The sequence below is a fragment of the Ictalurus punctatus genome, chromosome 18, assembly GCF_001660625.3.
Source record: "Ictalurus punctatus breed USDA103 chromosome 18, Coco_2.0, whole genome shotgun sequence".
Lineage (NCBI taxonomy): Eukaryota > Metazoa > Chordata > Actinopteri > Siluriformes > Ictaluridae > Ictalurus > Ictalurus punctatus.
This window is the reverse complement of record NC_030433.2, coordinates 14,087,129-14,103,134: the sequence shown is the minus strand read 5'-3', so window position 1 is coordinate 14,103,134 and position 16,006 is coordinate 14,087,129. Positions and strand designations below refer to the sequence as shown.

The 16,006-nt window shown below is 37.9% G+C and overlaps 1 protein-coding gene across 6 annotated transcripts in view; it reads left to right on the top strand.

The window, feature by feature from the left end:
• The window catches only part of nrg2a (neuregulin 2a), a 94,863-nt gene that overhangs the window by 44,310 nt on the left and 34,547 nt on the right, over nt 1-16,006 (top strand). For all 6 annotated transcript variants that reach the window (XM_017492567.3, XM_017492565.3, XM_017492568.3 and 3 more), the window contains exons 2-3: nt 7,892-8,054; nt 8,476-8,594. In XM_017492567.3, coding sequence (XP_017348056.1) covers nt 7,892-8,054; nt 8,476-8,594 — 282 coding nt within the window. The remainder of the gene's footprint in view (nt 1-7,891; nt 8,055-8,475; nt 8,595-16,006) is intronic.

The following is a 16,006-nucleotide window of genomic DNA, read 5'->3' as shown; positions in this document are numbered from 1 at the left end:
TATGCACTGCTAAATTTAACTCGCTTGATGTCAAAATCGCAAGTAGGAAATCATGGTGATTGACTCATTTATCCCTCAAACCTAGAGATGGAAAAAAAAGAGTTATGTTGGAGAAATATGTGAGTGCTATGGCCTAAATAAGATTTTTGATGTCTGCTGTTGGGATAAGGTTGTGATCAGGATCTGCTATAGACTTGTAGACTGTGGTATTTTGTGATATCTGTCATGGACTGCTGTTCCTTTTCCTTCTTCGTTATTGAATTTCACACATGGTGGTTTAGTGGTTAGCACGACATGCCTTGCACTTCTGGGGTTAGTGGTTCAAATCCCACCTCCGCTCTGTGTGCGTGGAGTTTGCATGTTCTCCCCATGCTTTGAGGGTTTCCCCTGGGCACAAAGACATGCATTGTAGGCTGATTTGCATTTCCAAATTGTGTGCTTGTGTGCTGTGATGGGTTGGCATCACCTGAGTTCCTTGTTTGGGATGCTCCAGGCTCTCCCTTGACCTTGTGTAGGATAAGCGGTATGAAAAATGGATGGATGGTTAGGCAGGTAAATTTCATGACTGGTCTAAATTTTTAGATGATCCATAATTGTTAAGGGTCTGTAAAGCCCATTGAGACGTGACTGTGATTTTAGACATCATAAATCAGTGACTTGATGTTAAGTACTTGAGTTGTTCTTGAAAGCCAGAACAAAATTGCAGATATAAAAGATTCCAATAATGCCTAAAGAACACTTTTGATCAGTAATTTGCTAATATTATTTCCTTGGTTTCTTTTATCGACTTAATTTATTGTTTACTCCATGATATATTTATTATATAAATATGATCTCAATTGGACATAGTTTAAAGACTTAACTACAACTTTTTAAAGTGATATATTATACAGTCCAAACTTTGCTGGCACCTAATTCATAACCCTCGAACATTCTCTCTGGTTATATTTAGTTTACTACAGCATTTATAGACTTCTTTTTCTCTGTGGTACCCATCTGGCCCAAATTTAGCAATGTGTGTAAGAATGTGCAAAGGAAGTCGACTCAAAAGTGGTTAGAGGTCTCCAAGGTACTGTAAAGCACAAGGGCCTTTAATGAATTTAACAATAACATTGGGGCACACGGTGGCTTAGCGGTTAACAAGTTCGCCTCACACCTCCCCTTATAGCTTTGTAATACCAACATCATGGCAAGATGGTAAAGCCAGCATCTCTGTCAGTGCCGGTCCTTGCCCATTTGGTGCCCTAGGCGAGATTCATCCTCAACGTTACCTCTTCTGAGGTAATTACACACATGAAGAACATTAAATGTGGCTTGGTACTGTTAATCGGATTTGGTGGGATGGTGGGATGGTGGGGCAGCACCTCAAATATGGTGACACCCTAGGATTGACAAACCTTGATGTGTCTGATGGTCTTAATCTGTCATTGTTTTCATTGTTTTCCACTTTGGTTTAGTAGAAGGTGTTTGACACTGACAAGATTTACATGACGCAATCCAGGCTAGCCAACATTGCTGTATGATGCCAAAAAAACACAGAACCTCCTTAGGCACGGTTCCTCTGTTTTGTTTTGTTTTGTTTTGTTTTGTTTTTTGCATCTATGCATTCATGTGTATGTCAGAGAGAGAGAAATGAGTGAGAAAAGAACATAGCAAAGTGAATGATTTTGCTAACATTTCTAAATAAGAGTGCACTAGCTATATCGCTTTACGAATAAATCAGTACAGCTGTGCCATAAATCTTCACACCTCTAAACTGATTCGAATCAGTGAATATTTATACCTCCGATTTCCATGATTCAATGCAGTAGTGAAACTGGTATTTTGTAAAATATAAGATATAACATTTGGCACTTTTCTCCCATTGTTTAATGTATGCTGACTAAGTGACACTATTTTTTCTTTAAGCATATGCTCACTTTAGTTAAATGAATATATGTACTCTAAAATTAAACAGCATATTTGGTGTGCAGATTGTATTTGTTATCATTATTGCTTATACTGTATTAATACATTTCCCAAACCATATATTCATGTAATGGGAATCATAAACATGACTCATAGCTATGAATCTTTGCTGATAGTTAAAAGGTTGACGTATATTGTTTTCTAGACCAATCAATGTACAATTCTCTTTTTTAAGCAGACATGTCATTTGTGATTTTGTTTGCATTTTTTATGAACCACAGATCAGCCCTAAGGACAGGCCACATGGCAAAATTACAGTGCGTCATAATTCTTTAGGCAATCACTGGTGACTAGAGGCAGCAGAAGTGAAATACAGTTTCTTCCTGCAAATCTTGTAGCCTCCGTATTCTTTGCCTTGTTTGAATGGAAAAATCGTGCAGTCTGTTCCACCAAATTGACAACACTAGAGCAATCTTGTTCTGAGCTTTCAGTTTCTCTCAAAACTTAATATTTTTCTCAGAACGGCCTCCTTTGTTATATGCTCTTGAGCAAAAATTGCATCAGCGCACATTCTACAAATGCAAGAGCGAGCTTGTTGTAGATCTTGCAAGCAGCAGAAATTGGCAGCACTTAATGTTGCATCTGAGCATGAAGCGCTGTAAGGCTTTGCATTTTTCCCCAGCCATACCCAAGGTGATTTAGAGAGTTTAGACTGAATCTTGGCACCATCCCTGAGGCTATGCATTTCAGAGTCATTTTAAAATTATGCGCAGGGCCGCAGAGAGAGTGTCATGTGTCTCGTAAAGTGTGACGTTTGTATAAAAAGGCTGGTGAAATATGCAACCTGCGATCTGCTTCGGCCCGTTGATCTACAGCACACACATAGTACACACATGCAGACTGAGGAACCAGATTCAGGAGTAAAAGCTAGTAAGAAACATTTGAGCAATTATTGGATGTTTATTATCACATTTGAATCAGTAGAGGTTTTTTTTTTTTTTTTTTTACATTTATACTGTTATAAATAATTCCGGATAATTCCTTATTAATGATTGGGACAGAACTTCATTACAAGCTCGCTTATTATTATTATTATTATTATTATTAATAATAATAATAATAATAAAAATAAGAATAAGAATCAAATCAATTTGGGGTTAATTTCAAGTGTTGGGTCCAAGTGCACCTTTGTCAAGTTCGAATCGAGACCAAGTCCGAGCCCTTAATGGTAGAGTCTGAGTCGAGTCCAGAAAGTAATTAAATTGAAAAAAGATGTGAAATTGCTATTGTTAACTCAACACTAAGCTGTTAAATTAATATTTTAACCATCACAAACCAATGGCAACATAAATATAACAAAAAATACCACTATTACATCTTGTCATTGCCATTTAATATTTCTTATTTCATGTCATCAGCACCTCAACTAGTTTACTATCAGTTGGGGGGGATATAGAGGTATATATAGAACTTTTATTATATTACAAGTGTATGAAAAAGCAAATGAACCTGTTTTGTTATTGTATCACCCTATATTGTGTTCTCCAATTCGAGATGACATTTCAATAACTGATGCCTCTCCCCCACAGTTATATAGCCTGAGAGAGTACAGAGTAGAGTTACATTTAGCAGCATGTCATAACAACAAGCTTCATGCTTTATTGCTGCTTTTAATCTGTCTATACATGACAACAAACTCATTTCTGAACACAGATCTGTTCTTGTAACTTTTTTCCATTTTAATTCCTAAAATGAAAGAAAAAAAAAAAAAAAAAACCCTCTATCAGCAGGGTTTATGATATTTATTACATTAAGAAGTACATTTTACGTGAAATTCAAGACTGGAATCACCAGATGGTAATGTTTAGATATGACTACAATCTTTACCGATATTTTACATTAAGGAGGAGTTTTCTCAGGTAGGTCTATCAGTAAGAAATACTATGGAAATTGAATAAAGCAATTAAATGCTATATATATATATATATATATATATATATATATATATATATATATATATATATATATATATATATATATAGACTTCACTGTATGACATGTACAGTGATTCTTATTAAATTTACTGAAATTATTCAGTCAAATGAGTGAATGAGTGATTTTCTCCTTGTCTTTTGTTGTTTGATTAACATTAATGACACAGACAGCAGCAGGTTTATTAGACTGCTGTCACTTTAAGACCCAATGCACAGATTCAATATACTTTATTGACACACCTCCGATTCTTCCCAACTGTTTACAGTCACTTAAGATATAACCGTCTGTGTTTACATGTATACTCAGCCAGACCTGTATTTTGACATTTTGTGTGTATATTTATTTGACCGTTAAGCATAATAACCCACTAATGTTAACTCCCTTCAGTACTCACACGATTAAACGCTTGAGACGACTGAATGCTGCCTCATCGTCCGAGTACCGAATTGAGTTCTCTTTAGCGGCTTATTACGCTTGGACACACAAATAAATATACACACATCCCTGGTCAGGCAGGGAGACATTCATTAATTTCTAGTTATCTTAATTTTATGTTGTTATTATTTTTTTTTTATCTTTCTTTTCATGTTATATGTGACTCGACAGTACCAGGAAAAATGTACAAATTTTTTACAAATTTACCCGAGTGCATGAAAAAACCGAGTTCGTTCATAATTGGACTCGAGTACCCCAACTCTATTCATTTCTAAGAGTAGAGTTGTAACACACTCACTGAAGAAATATTTCACTGCAGTGTTTAACCAATACATCCTTTCTAACACCAAGCTTTTACTTGCAGCTAACAACAAAAAAGAAAAACTGACATTAAACAACATCAATATTACAAATGAAATTCAGGTATTGTTAAAGACCAGTTTGTTCTGCACTATTGTTGGTTCTCTGAGGCCAGCATTTTAGTACAAATAACTCCAAAGTTATGTGCTCAAATCCCATTGTTGGGCTGCTCAGCTGCATACTTTACATCTTATCTCAATTCGAAAATTCTTTGGATAAAAACATCTACAAAATGACTAACATCTATCACAACTATCACAGCACTGGTTACTTTTCCTACAAAGTACAGCACAATACTGGTGTCATGTTAATCTCCGTTCGACAATATTTCTAGAACTCTCTCTCTCTCTCCCTCTGTGTGTGTGTGTGTGTGTGTGTGTGTGTGGTGGCAGTAATGCTGCTGGATGACTCTTTCTATTGCATCTGTAGTGTACAGGTGATAGCATGGCCAAGAATTCTGTCTGAGTAATTCCTGTACTGAGAAGAGAATAGAAAACTTGGAAGGGCAGTTGTTGAAACCGGTCAATAAACATGTAACACTTTCATAAATTGTATCATAAATTGCATCATAAAGGTACCTGTAGATGAAGCTCTTAATCTAAAGTATTGAAATAAACACAGAAGTGCCTCGATTTGTCGCTTACTGTACAAGAAAAAAATTTTGGTAAGATGTTTTCTCATGTCTGTAGAGACCTTCATTTTTAGAACGTAATGGTTGTAGTCTAGAATTTGCATTGTATTGTATAGTCACCTGGTGAAATTCAACAACTGCCCATCAACTTCTAAAATAAGCAAATTTCGAATCATTGAGTTTATAGCTCTTTTCTCCATCCAGGAAGACATGTTAAAATTCACATTCATGCTAATCGTACTAGCGCTACAGATGTGGTAGTTTGAGATTAAGTTGAAAACACCTGAGTATTTCTTTAAAGCACACCAGTCATTGATCTATGACTTAGGAAAGCGGGCTGGCTTTAGTTATCACACTGTATCCATTTTTCATTGTGCTGAAGCAAACCACAAGCCTTTGTGTGTCTATCGCATTCTCGGAAGTGAAGACAGTGTTAAAACCCTGAGCTAGCTTTGCTTTTGGCGTTTGGAAAGACGTAGGCTTTGTAGCTTTAAAATGTCATTGGGAACCTGAGAAGGATTAATACCATCACCACATTCACAACACTGGCACTAAAGAATCTGGCACCACACTGTAGTATAGTATGTCAGGCTTCATTAGTCTCAGCACAATATCAGGAATGCCATTCTTTCAATGAACAAAATGTAGTAGGCCTGCATTTACTGGGACGGAGAAGTGGGCCAGAGATGCTAAAATTAGGCTCGCTGCTGATTGTTGCAGGTCTAGCATCTTAATTGAAGTCATTACTAAGATACAGTAAGTTGTTTATTTTTGATACTTTTGCTTCTAAGCCTTCAACAGTGGACACATTTGTTTAGGTATGTGTCCTAAACAGACATGACAGAGAATTTTTCTTTTTGAAAAGCTAGCAAGTTTTCCCCCCTTAAATTAGCTAGTTATCTAGCTTATGCTTATAATAGCGTTAATTACAGTACAGTCAACAGATGTTGCTTTTCTTTTTCAAAATATTATAAATGGTAGACATCTAAAGTGATATGACACTGTAATCCAAGCAAAATAAATCCAAAGGCAGAGGGAAAACAGGAAAGACAGTTATTAGAAACTAGCAAATAAAGTAGCATATGCTAAGGGTGAAAGATTTTTGCTTAGACAATTTCACCCTGAAATCATGGCCACTTCACTGCTAACCCTAAGGGAGCGATTAACATTATCTGCTGTTAGCAATGTCAATACTGCTGGTCATCCTCTGCTTTTTCAGTATTAACCTACTCTTTACCTGTCCTGTTACACAGTCATTCATTGACTGGCCAGGTCCCGTCTGAATGTCCCATGTGGATGCTGGACTGACTGATGTACTCTAAAGTCCTCGCACTACTTAAGCATCTTTCAGGACAATCTGGCCACGTTGTGTCTGACCACTGGTTAGCCTCCTCTTTTTGGCGTATTTATGTGCGTATTATCTGAGCTCTAATGTTTGATGTTGGTTTGAGTTCTCCCAGCTGCCTTACTGCTTCTCTTTCATGTAATAGCAGCAGATATGTTGAAGGCCAAAGCCTACTCCCTGTTTACAATTAATGTGAGAAGCATTAGTATAATCAATCAGGAGTTTGTTCTCCCCTAGACACAGTGAGAATGCTGGGCAGTGTGGTTCATATCACGGAGTCTTTTAAGTGTTTAGTTTCAGTGATAGGGAGTGTGGGTCTGTGCTGGCTGTAAGCAGCAAATTCATTTAGTCAAGAAAAATAAATGGGATGGGGGGATACAGTTGTTGCTTGCTACTTACTTGAAGAAGAAATTATATTTAGGAAATTTGACACTGTCTTCCATGGGTTTATGTATTTTTTAATGTACATGTATATGCCCGATGTCAGAGGTTCTCAAACTTTTCCACCGTGAGGCCCCCCTTGTGTCTATTAGTGTTGTCAAATTTTCGCAATTTTTTTTTTTTCACGCTAGGCACGTCTGTATTAACTTTCTCAGCCAAGAGTCTGCATCCTCTATCTAAAAATGTATCAATTTTAAATAGTCTTAGGTTTTATCAGTGTATGGCTAACAGTACTGTACACTAGTATATCAGTGGATGTCTCTGTTTGGCGTGTGTCTTCGTGTGCTGTGTAGAACTGATTTCACTTATTAATATTTCTCATTTTTATGGGCATCATACTTCAAAGTTCAAACTTACATACAGGCTTAAAAAATATTTTTAAAAAGTAATAATAAAAAAATAATATTCTATAATTTCTATGCAGCCCCCCTGGCACCATATGGCAGCCCCGAGTTTGATAACCACTGCCCTATGTTATGTATGTTTTAATGCACTCTATTGCCATAATCATAAGCAATAAGGGACAGGAATTCATGGACTGCTATTGAGTGTAATAATCTGTAGTGAAGAATTTAAAAAAGACAAAAAGAAAAAAACAGCTGCATGCTGCCAGTGTGTCGGGTGAAATTCTCTGGCCAGATGAGATGTCTGTATGACTAGCCTGTTTTAAGACTCTGTGTTGCCCCATATAATAACTGATCCATGGAACAACATGTTTGCACTAATATCAAACAAGCAAGTGTAATCTGACACATTTGTTCTCTTCCTCTTTCTAGGAGCTCCTACAATAAAGCCTTTGCAGAGCCCAGTGGTAGTTGCAGAAGGAGCCCAGTTAACAGTGAAGTGTGAGGCCTCGGGTAAACCTCCCCTGTCCTATAAGTGGTACAAAGATGGCACCTTTCTGAAAGAGAGCAAAAAAGTCGGGATCAGAGCCAGGAAGTAAGTGTTTGATTAGCAACCATGTGTGCATGTGTCTTTTGGATTCTGAAGGTTACACAGGAATCACAGAACAAAAATACGCTGATTCGTTTGGGGGCATGGAACAAGAAATCCCCTTGTATTTGTAAGAAAGTAAAACCATAGCTCAGGTTACAAAACGAAAAGCCTGTGTGCTTCCTTATAAAGCGTTTCACATCATAACACATTATTGGTCATGTTTGCTGCTAAATTTACTGCTGCCTGGATTGCAGCCATTTAAGAGCCATCCGTAATATAAAGCTGCACATTAAAATCCTTTTGAATTGCTGTTTAACAGCACTGTTTTGATCTCTAATCTGCTTTTGCTAGGTTTGACATCCATGTTGTTGGGTTTAGGTGATCCAGAGTAAAGTCTCATGACTCTTCTATCTCTATGTCGCAGGAAAAACTCCAAGGTCCAGATTGCTAGTGCTCGGCTGGAGGACTCTGGGAATTACATGTGTGTAGTGGAGAACGACAGTGGGAGTAGCAACAGCACAAGTACCGTTCATGTCCAAAGCAGTAAGTAACAAGCTAAGCCATAGCTTGCTTATAATTAAATGATCCAATTCTGTAATTTTCCATAAGTTGTTTGAGTGCTGCAATGTGTTCCACTGTGTTCCAATGTGTTCCACTGCTGTTACAGAAACATTGATAATGCAGCCCCAATCCAGCTGCTGATATCATCAGTTATGTGTTTTAATACTTTGTACTACCAAAATTTGCACTGCCAAAGAAACAGTATTATTTTTTTTAGACTTTCTCCATGTGATTGTGGTTTGAAGAGATTTTAAATGTCTTGTTCAGCCTCTTGAGCTTTGTTTGGTGATACATTTTGAAAGACCTTTTTCCCAAGAGTTTTTCTTTGCAAATGCTATATCACCGGAGCTTTGCTAACATGCCAAAACACTGCTCTCAGGCTAGCCACTGAGCATCTAGATAGACACTGGACAGTTTGCAGTCATTCTTTTATCCACAGAATTCCAAACAGGCAGATTTGAAATATTATCAAGAAGGACAATATTTTCTCAATAGCAGGCCAACATCCCAACGAGTTAGTTATAAATTCCTCTTATCACCTTCTGTCTATTGACTTGATTATGTGGTCAGTGTGGTTCTTGCTCTGTTTCCTTTGCTTTCACTGTTGAACACAAGGTGTGCAAACCCTGGAGCAGAACGCTTTGATTGATTTATGGAGGTTTCCATCTAATTAGCAATGGAATGCTTTGACTCTCCCTCTTCTGTGGTTAGATGGATGAGAGGGTGTCACCATTTGAAAGGCATATATAAACAGAAATTGTTTATTTTACAGACCTGGTTTTTGGTCAAGTGTACACCACATTTCTCCTTCTTCTAGTCCATTTTTTTATGTTCTCTGACTTTTTATTCTGCCTTTCCCTTACTCCGGCTGGACTACTATATTCACCTTGGATTTGCTGCTTTGTCATACCGGACATATTTACAAATGAATACTCTTTTTCTGGATTACTTTTAAGATTTTTTGTTGGTTATTTTTGTCTATTTTTTTACTATACTTTTCTTCTGGATTATTTTTTTCTCCTGGGCTTGTTGTTACCTCATCCTCCTGGACTAGTTTTTCTTTGCCGGGTTTCGTCGTAAATGCTCTGAATGATGTGTCCTGAAACTAACTCTTCTACCTGACAGCTGTGAGCCCTCTTCCTGTGAACCTGGCGCCATGTTGGTCTATGTGCTGGTGAGTAATTGTGTACTCTCTCATTAGTTGTGCACCGTCAGTATTGCTAAGCCTTTCATCCTACCGCTGATTTTACTAGTTGGGCTGCTGGTGTTGGCTAATGCATTTGTTTGGATTTGATGTAGATCTCCTACTGAGCTTATGGATGGTGTACTGTCTATTTGTTTTGTTTTTTGACAAGGCTACTTGGTAATCTTGTGCACTCATTGTAGTTCTCAGATAGGCTGTGATATGTGCATTTCTATGTCTGTGAGTGACTGTAGTTGATGGCTATTTATGGCTGGTGTCAGTTGTTCTGTATTGCTCTTCGTCCTCGGTATGCATTTTGCTTTACCAGATGCTGCCTGACTGTTTATTGTTTTGCCAGCAGTGCAAACCATACAACCTGGTCAAGCAAGCAAATCAAAAAACAATGGCTATAACCCAAGTTATTGATTTCTCTACCCCTTTAGGAAGGTGGACATTCATAGTCACACCAGAAATTACAATGTCAATGCAGGATGGCAAAATTTACATTGCTAAATTTTTATTTCATAACCTACAAAGCTCTCTTGTTTATTGAAAGGACTACATCTCTGAATTTTGAATCTTACTCTTCTGAGCACTCATTGACCCACTTTGTATCCAGTTATTTAGTCTGATCCCTAATCTTGAAAGCTCTGATCATCTGTTATGTTATACCCAAATTGTTTCTTCGGCTGTAAGTACCTTGAATCTGGAACCTTGAATCTGATCAGTCTTGAACTCTGTAATTAAGGGCTTATTTCCAATCTTCCAGTTATAGCCAAACTACAAAAAATATATATAACAACCAATTAACCACTCAACTACTATTCTACTCAGCCACTAGTAGACTTTCCATTTCCAGAGATTCCTTTCCATGCCATAAAACTGTGGCAGCTCTTGAAGGAGTGACTAATTGTCAAGGTCCACTTGTCTTCCCTGACTCTTGTGCCCTCAATATTCTTATTTTGCGAGACTTTAGTACAATCCTTTTATATAATGAGTCAAGTCATTCTTTTGTTTTGTCTCTTTTCATTAGACTTTATATTCTATCTCTGCGATAGATTCTATGTTCTGTACATTCACATCTATCCACAAATATCTCTTTGTCCCTTAAGGATCAGATGTTAGTCCTTTTGGTCTTCATCTTATTTAATGCCACTCCTCCTATGTATTCTCATATTGGTGTATTGATGGTTTACAATAAAGCATTAGGAAATGCAATAGGAGTATTAGGAAATGTGCATTAGGGCTGGGATCCTGCACGAACCATGGGATCCAACAAAAAGTCACGAGAGGAGGCGTTGATTACTGTCAGTCAGATATGAACATGTGGGACAAAGAAATGCTATGTTCATTAACATGAGAGCATATAGAGTACTCATGTACACTGCATGATGCATTTTCTACGACATTCATTCATCAGTAATGGCGTTATAATGGTCAATGTTATGGTGGTTTCAATTACAGTTGTGTTTATATTTTGACTAATAGAACCAGTTAAGCTGGCGCAAACACTAATAACTGTTGGAGCGGATGGGATTGGTCAAGAGTATCTGCAGGAGAGGGCAGGACTGATCGGAATTCTTTCAAAAGCGGGCAGGAAAGGAAGTTCCATGAAAAGCCTCTAGTCCAAAACTGGATTCTGTGGAAAACAGATCATTCAGTGCCATCACTCTCACTATGGGCTATTTGATCAAGACTGAGCTGACAGATTTAATTTTCTCCCAACAATACAACATCATTTTCTTTGAGCTTATTTTCTTCTTGCCTTTGTTTTTTAAAAATGTAAAGTGACATTGAGTGTGGGAAAGATGCCATATTAATAAAAAATATTATTTATTGGGGCAAATAAGGCTTCCTCTGTTGCTTTTCACTGTCTTTTGTGCAGGAACTGTTTGAACAAGACAGAGTTTATTCTTCTTTGAAAAAGAGCTCAACTGCCACACTGATTTTGATGGAGTTGTCCATTGGCCACACCCACTCACAAATTATTTCCTCAAGGGTGCATTAGTCTTGTATTCGTTTTTATTAAGCTTTTGCCAAGTTGTGAGGCCTAGTTCCTCTGGAGCTGCCAATATCATCTGACACATATTGTGCTGCTTTTCCATTGAAGACAGGTTTAAAGAGGCATGCTGTCATGTTTTTGCTATCTAGGAGTTGCTGCAAATTATATTGCGAATTGATGCGTATGTTATAAGGTTGTATTTTTTGCAGTGGTCTAATAGTAAAATACCAACTTTGTAGTTTTCACACTAGGAATGCGACTCCAGCAATTATAGCAAGGTTAGGTGAAGGTACCCCGTTAGCAATTAACAACTGTTACTAACATGATAAAATCTAGTGTATACTAATACGTATACTACTTGTCCACATACAGTATGCTGTTCAATTTATTTTTATCTTACCACGCAGCCACAGGTCATACCCTGACTAAGCAGTCTTTTCCCATCGAGTTGTAGGGTGTAAAATGAAAATAGATTAAGAGACCATGTGCACATCTACTCCTCCAGCAGCAGGACAACCACTTGGGCTATATTTTCAGGTGTCCCTGTGAAAAACATATACAGCTGTTACCTTTACAGCTTCTTTCACCTCTGTAAAGATTCAGTGCTCCTTGTTGCCATCTCTTGTCTAGCATGTGTGTTTCCACATGAACGTAAGACCAGCTCAAGGCCACTCTTTATACACACTTGCATCTAGATAGGTGAGATTATCAGGATATCAGTGTCTGGAGTGGGGCATTTGTTTTCTGTGTGGTAGCAGGACGCTTCAAGGTCATTCTAAAGCCAAAAGTCTTGATGCAGAAGGAATCAAGCTAGTGAGGTGAAACTTATATTGCACTGAATAAGCAAAAACTTATAGGTAATTTAATTTATAAGAAGTAATTTAAAATATACAGTTGATAAATATTACAAAAACCTGATTGTTTGCTTGATCAAAACCTTTCATGGTAAGAAGCTATGGATAAGAGTTTGAACCTAATCAGATGGAGTGCTGAAATCTTTCGAGTGTTGGGTTGATTTTGTATAACGAAGCACATGTGGTGTTTATTATGTTATTATGTCTTATAGCAGAAGGCTGGATGGTTGCCCTTGCAGTGAGATTTAATAGGCTGGGGAGGGTTGAAGGCCATGCTGCTTGCCATAACATAGGCAGAAAATCTAAATAAACTTGATGGTATGTCTGCATATATATGAATTTATCTCTGTGTGTGTTCATGTATTTATATAAGGTTTTTCTCACATTTGTAAGTGAATAGTTGGCTGCTTTTCCACAGTGAGGTTACCCCAGGTAACATTTATATATCCTATATCTGGTTGATGGTGTGTAAGCAGCACCGTTCCTGCTTCGCTTAAAAGTCATGTTTTTGAGAGTTGCTGCAGCAGTTACAGCATGTTACAAACAGACATATATGTCTGTGTAGGTGCACTTAAGTAATTTGAAACAAGCCCAGAATTTCTAGGATGGTTGTGTTGTGTAGCTGAAGGAGCGTGATGCCTCCAGGCTGGGATACACCCACATTGCCTTTTGAACATATAGCAACCCAACCAAGAAACACCAAGCGAGAGATTCAACACTGAGGCAGCCAAACACTCCCCAGCCTTAGGTAACATTAGATTAATAGAACCGTCCAGGAAATACCTTGAACTTGACAGTGTTTCATAAAATTAATAAAATGTTTTTCCCAGCCTGGTGGAGCATGAGGGGGCCGCCGAAGATGAGGAACACTCTTATCGTTTCCATTGCTGTGCTGTTCTGCCACACAGTGGGGGGAGAGAGAGACCTTAATTTATTCGGCGCGCTGACTCGGTTGATTTCCATCCTAAGGTCATCAGTGAAATGGCTACTGCTGTGAAAGGCTGCAGTGCTGTGAGGCTGCTGCAGCAGCATGGAGCCGCAGTGCTATCTGTGTATATGCGCACGCCTTCCCAATGGGGGGGTGGGCAAAACAACAAAGACTAAGAGAGGGAAATACAGAGGATGAGACCCAGCTGCTTTGCAGAGTAACTTGCCTTGAACTCATTTTGTAATGCAGTTAGAGTCTTGGCTTGAACCAATCATATAGACAATTGAATGCAGGCTTGAGCCAATCACCTTGCTGGAATTTTGTCAGTGTTTGTACTGGTAGTAACAGGAAATCGATCACTGTTTTAAAAGAAATAAGTAATATAAGGTCACATAAGTAGTGCACAGAAAGTGGCGTACAAATTCATCATCCAGCCGAAACAGGAGCACTATTTGATGAAATTCTCATTTGATTTGTACAGAACCTGTAAGTAGCTACTTGTAAACGTCCACATTGTAGCAGCTCTTCTTGGTATAGTGATGTGATAAGTAGGGGCGTAGCTTTCCTAACAGACCTTGCAGGAGATAATAATGTTAAAATTATATTGAGTGAAATCCTACATAATAAATATTTACATTGCAAAATGGAAGTCTGATAAATGGCAGCATGGGTGTGTCATTCATTAAATGGGTGTGTTTGAGTCGTTTCATTTGAATTACTCAATGTTTGTCCAGAATCCAGAACCTTGTCAATTTACAGTGGGGGAAAAAGTATTGGACGTGTCAACATTTTTTTCAGTAAATATATTTCCAATGAAGCTATTCACATGAAATTTTCACCAGACATCAGTATTAACTCAAGAAATCCAGAAATATAAAGAATTCACAACATTAAAGGCCATAAATAAAGTTATGTGTAATAAAGCGTGATGAGACAGGAAAAAAGTATTGAACACACTAACTGAAATTTATATAACACTTAGTGGAGAAGCCTTTGTTTGTAATGACAGCTTCAAGACGCTTCCTGTATGAAGAAATGAATCGGCTGCAGTGTTCAGGTGTGATTTTGGGCCATTCTTATAAAGATATTGTCTTTAAATCTTGTCCAGTTGAATTCAAGTCAGATTACTGACTGGGCCATTCTAACACCTTGATTTTTTTTCTCTGAAACCAAGAGTTTCCCTTGCTGTATGCTTTAGATAGTTGTCCTGCTGGAAGGTCCACCCACGTCTCATCTTCATCATCCTGGTGGATGGCAGCAGATTCTTCTCAAGAATTATATGATTTTATTATATGAAGTCTGCCAGTGCCATCTGATGAAAAACAGCCCCACACCATGATGCTTCCACCTCCAAACTTCACTGTTGGTATAGTGTTTTTAGGGTGATGTGCAGTGCCATTTCTTCTCCAAACATGGTGTGTAGTATGACAGCCAAAAATTTCAATTTTGCTCTCATCTGACCAGACTACACTCTCCCAGTATTTCATAGACTTGTCCAAATGAGTTGTAGCAAACTTTAAATGAGCTTTGGCATGCCTTTTCTTTAGTAATGGAGTCTTGCAGGGTGAGCAAAAGCAGTGAAGTGCATTGCCTATTGTTTTCTCTGTGAAGATGGCACCTGCTGCCTCCAAGTGTTTCTGGAGCTCTTTCTGACTCCCTGGTCAGAAATCTTGCGAGGAGGTCCTCTGCGTGGCCGGTTGTTGATGGAGTGATGTTGCTTTCACTTCCAGATAATGGCCCCAATGATGCTTACTGGAGGATTCAGAAGTTTTGCAGTACGTCTGTATTTGATTCCATCAATATGTTTTGCAACAGTAAGGCTGTGAAGGTCTTGGGAGAGTTCTTTGCTTTTACCCATCATGAAATGTTTCTCATGTGAGACCTTGGTAACGATAAGCCTTTTTATAGTCCATCAATTTACTAACCCAGCTGATATTAAGTTGCACGGATAGGAGATATAATTACTTATTTTCAGCTGACTTAGATTTCAGCTCGTTCCTTGCCTTACCTTGCCATGAAGAACTGCATTTTCTTAGTGTGTTCAATACTTTTTTCCTGTGTCATAACTTTATTTATGGACTTCAGTGTTGTGAATTCTTTATATTTCCAGATTTCTTGAGTTAATACTGATGTCTAGTGAAAATTTCATGTGAATAAACTCATTGTAAATATATTTACTTATTATATATAATATATTTAGAAAAAAAATGTTGACACGGTCAATACTTATTTGCCCCACTGTATTACTTACTATAGTGGTATAGGCTTGTACTTAAACTAAATGTATACAGGATGTATTTGTGTGGTTTATAGGCATGTTCATTCTTGTGTCATGTCCTTTACTCACAGAGTTCTTATAGAAGGGGCGTCATCTTATTGTCACCCCTACTGAATTTCAATATTGGACAGACACACACACACACACAC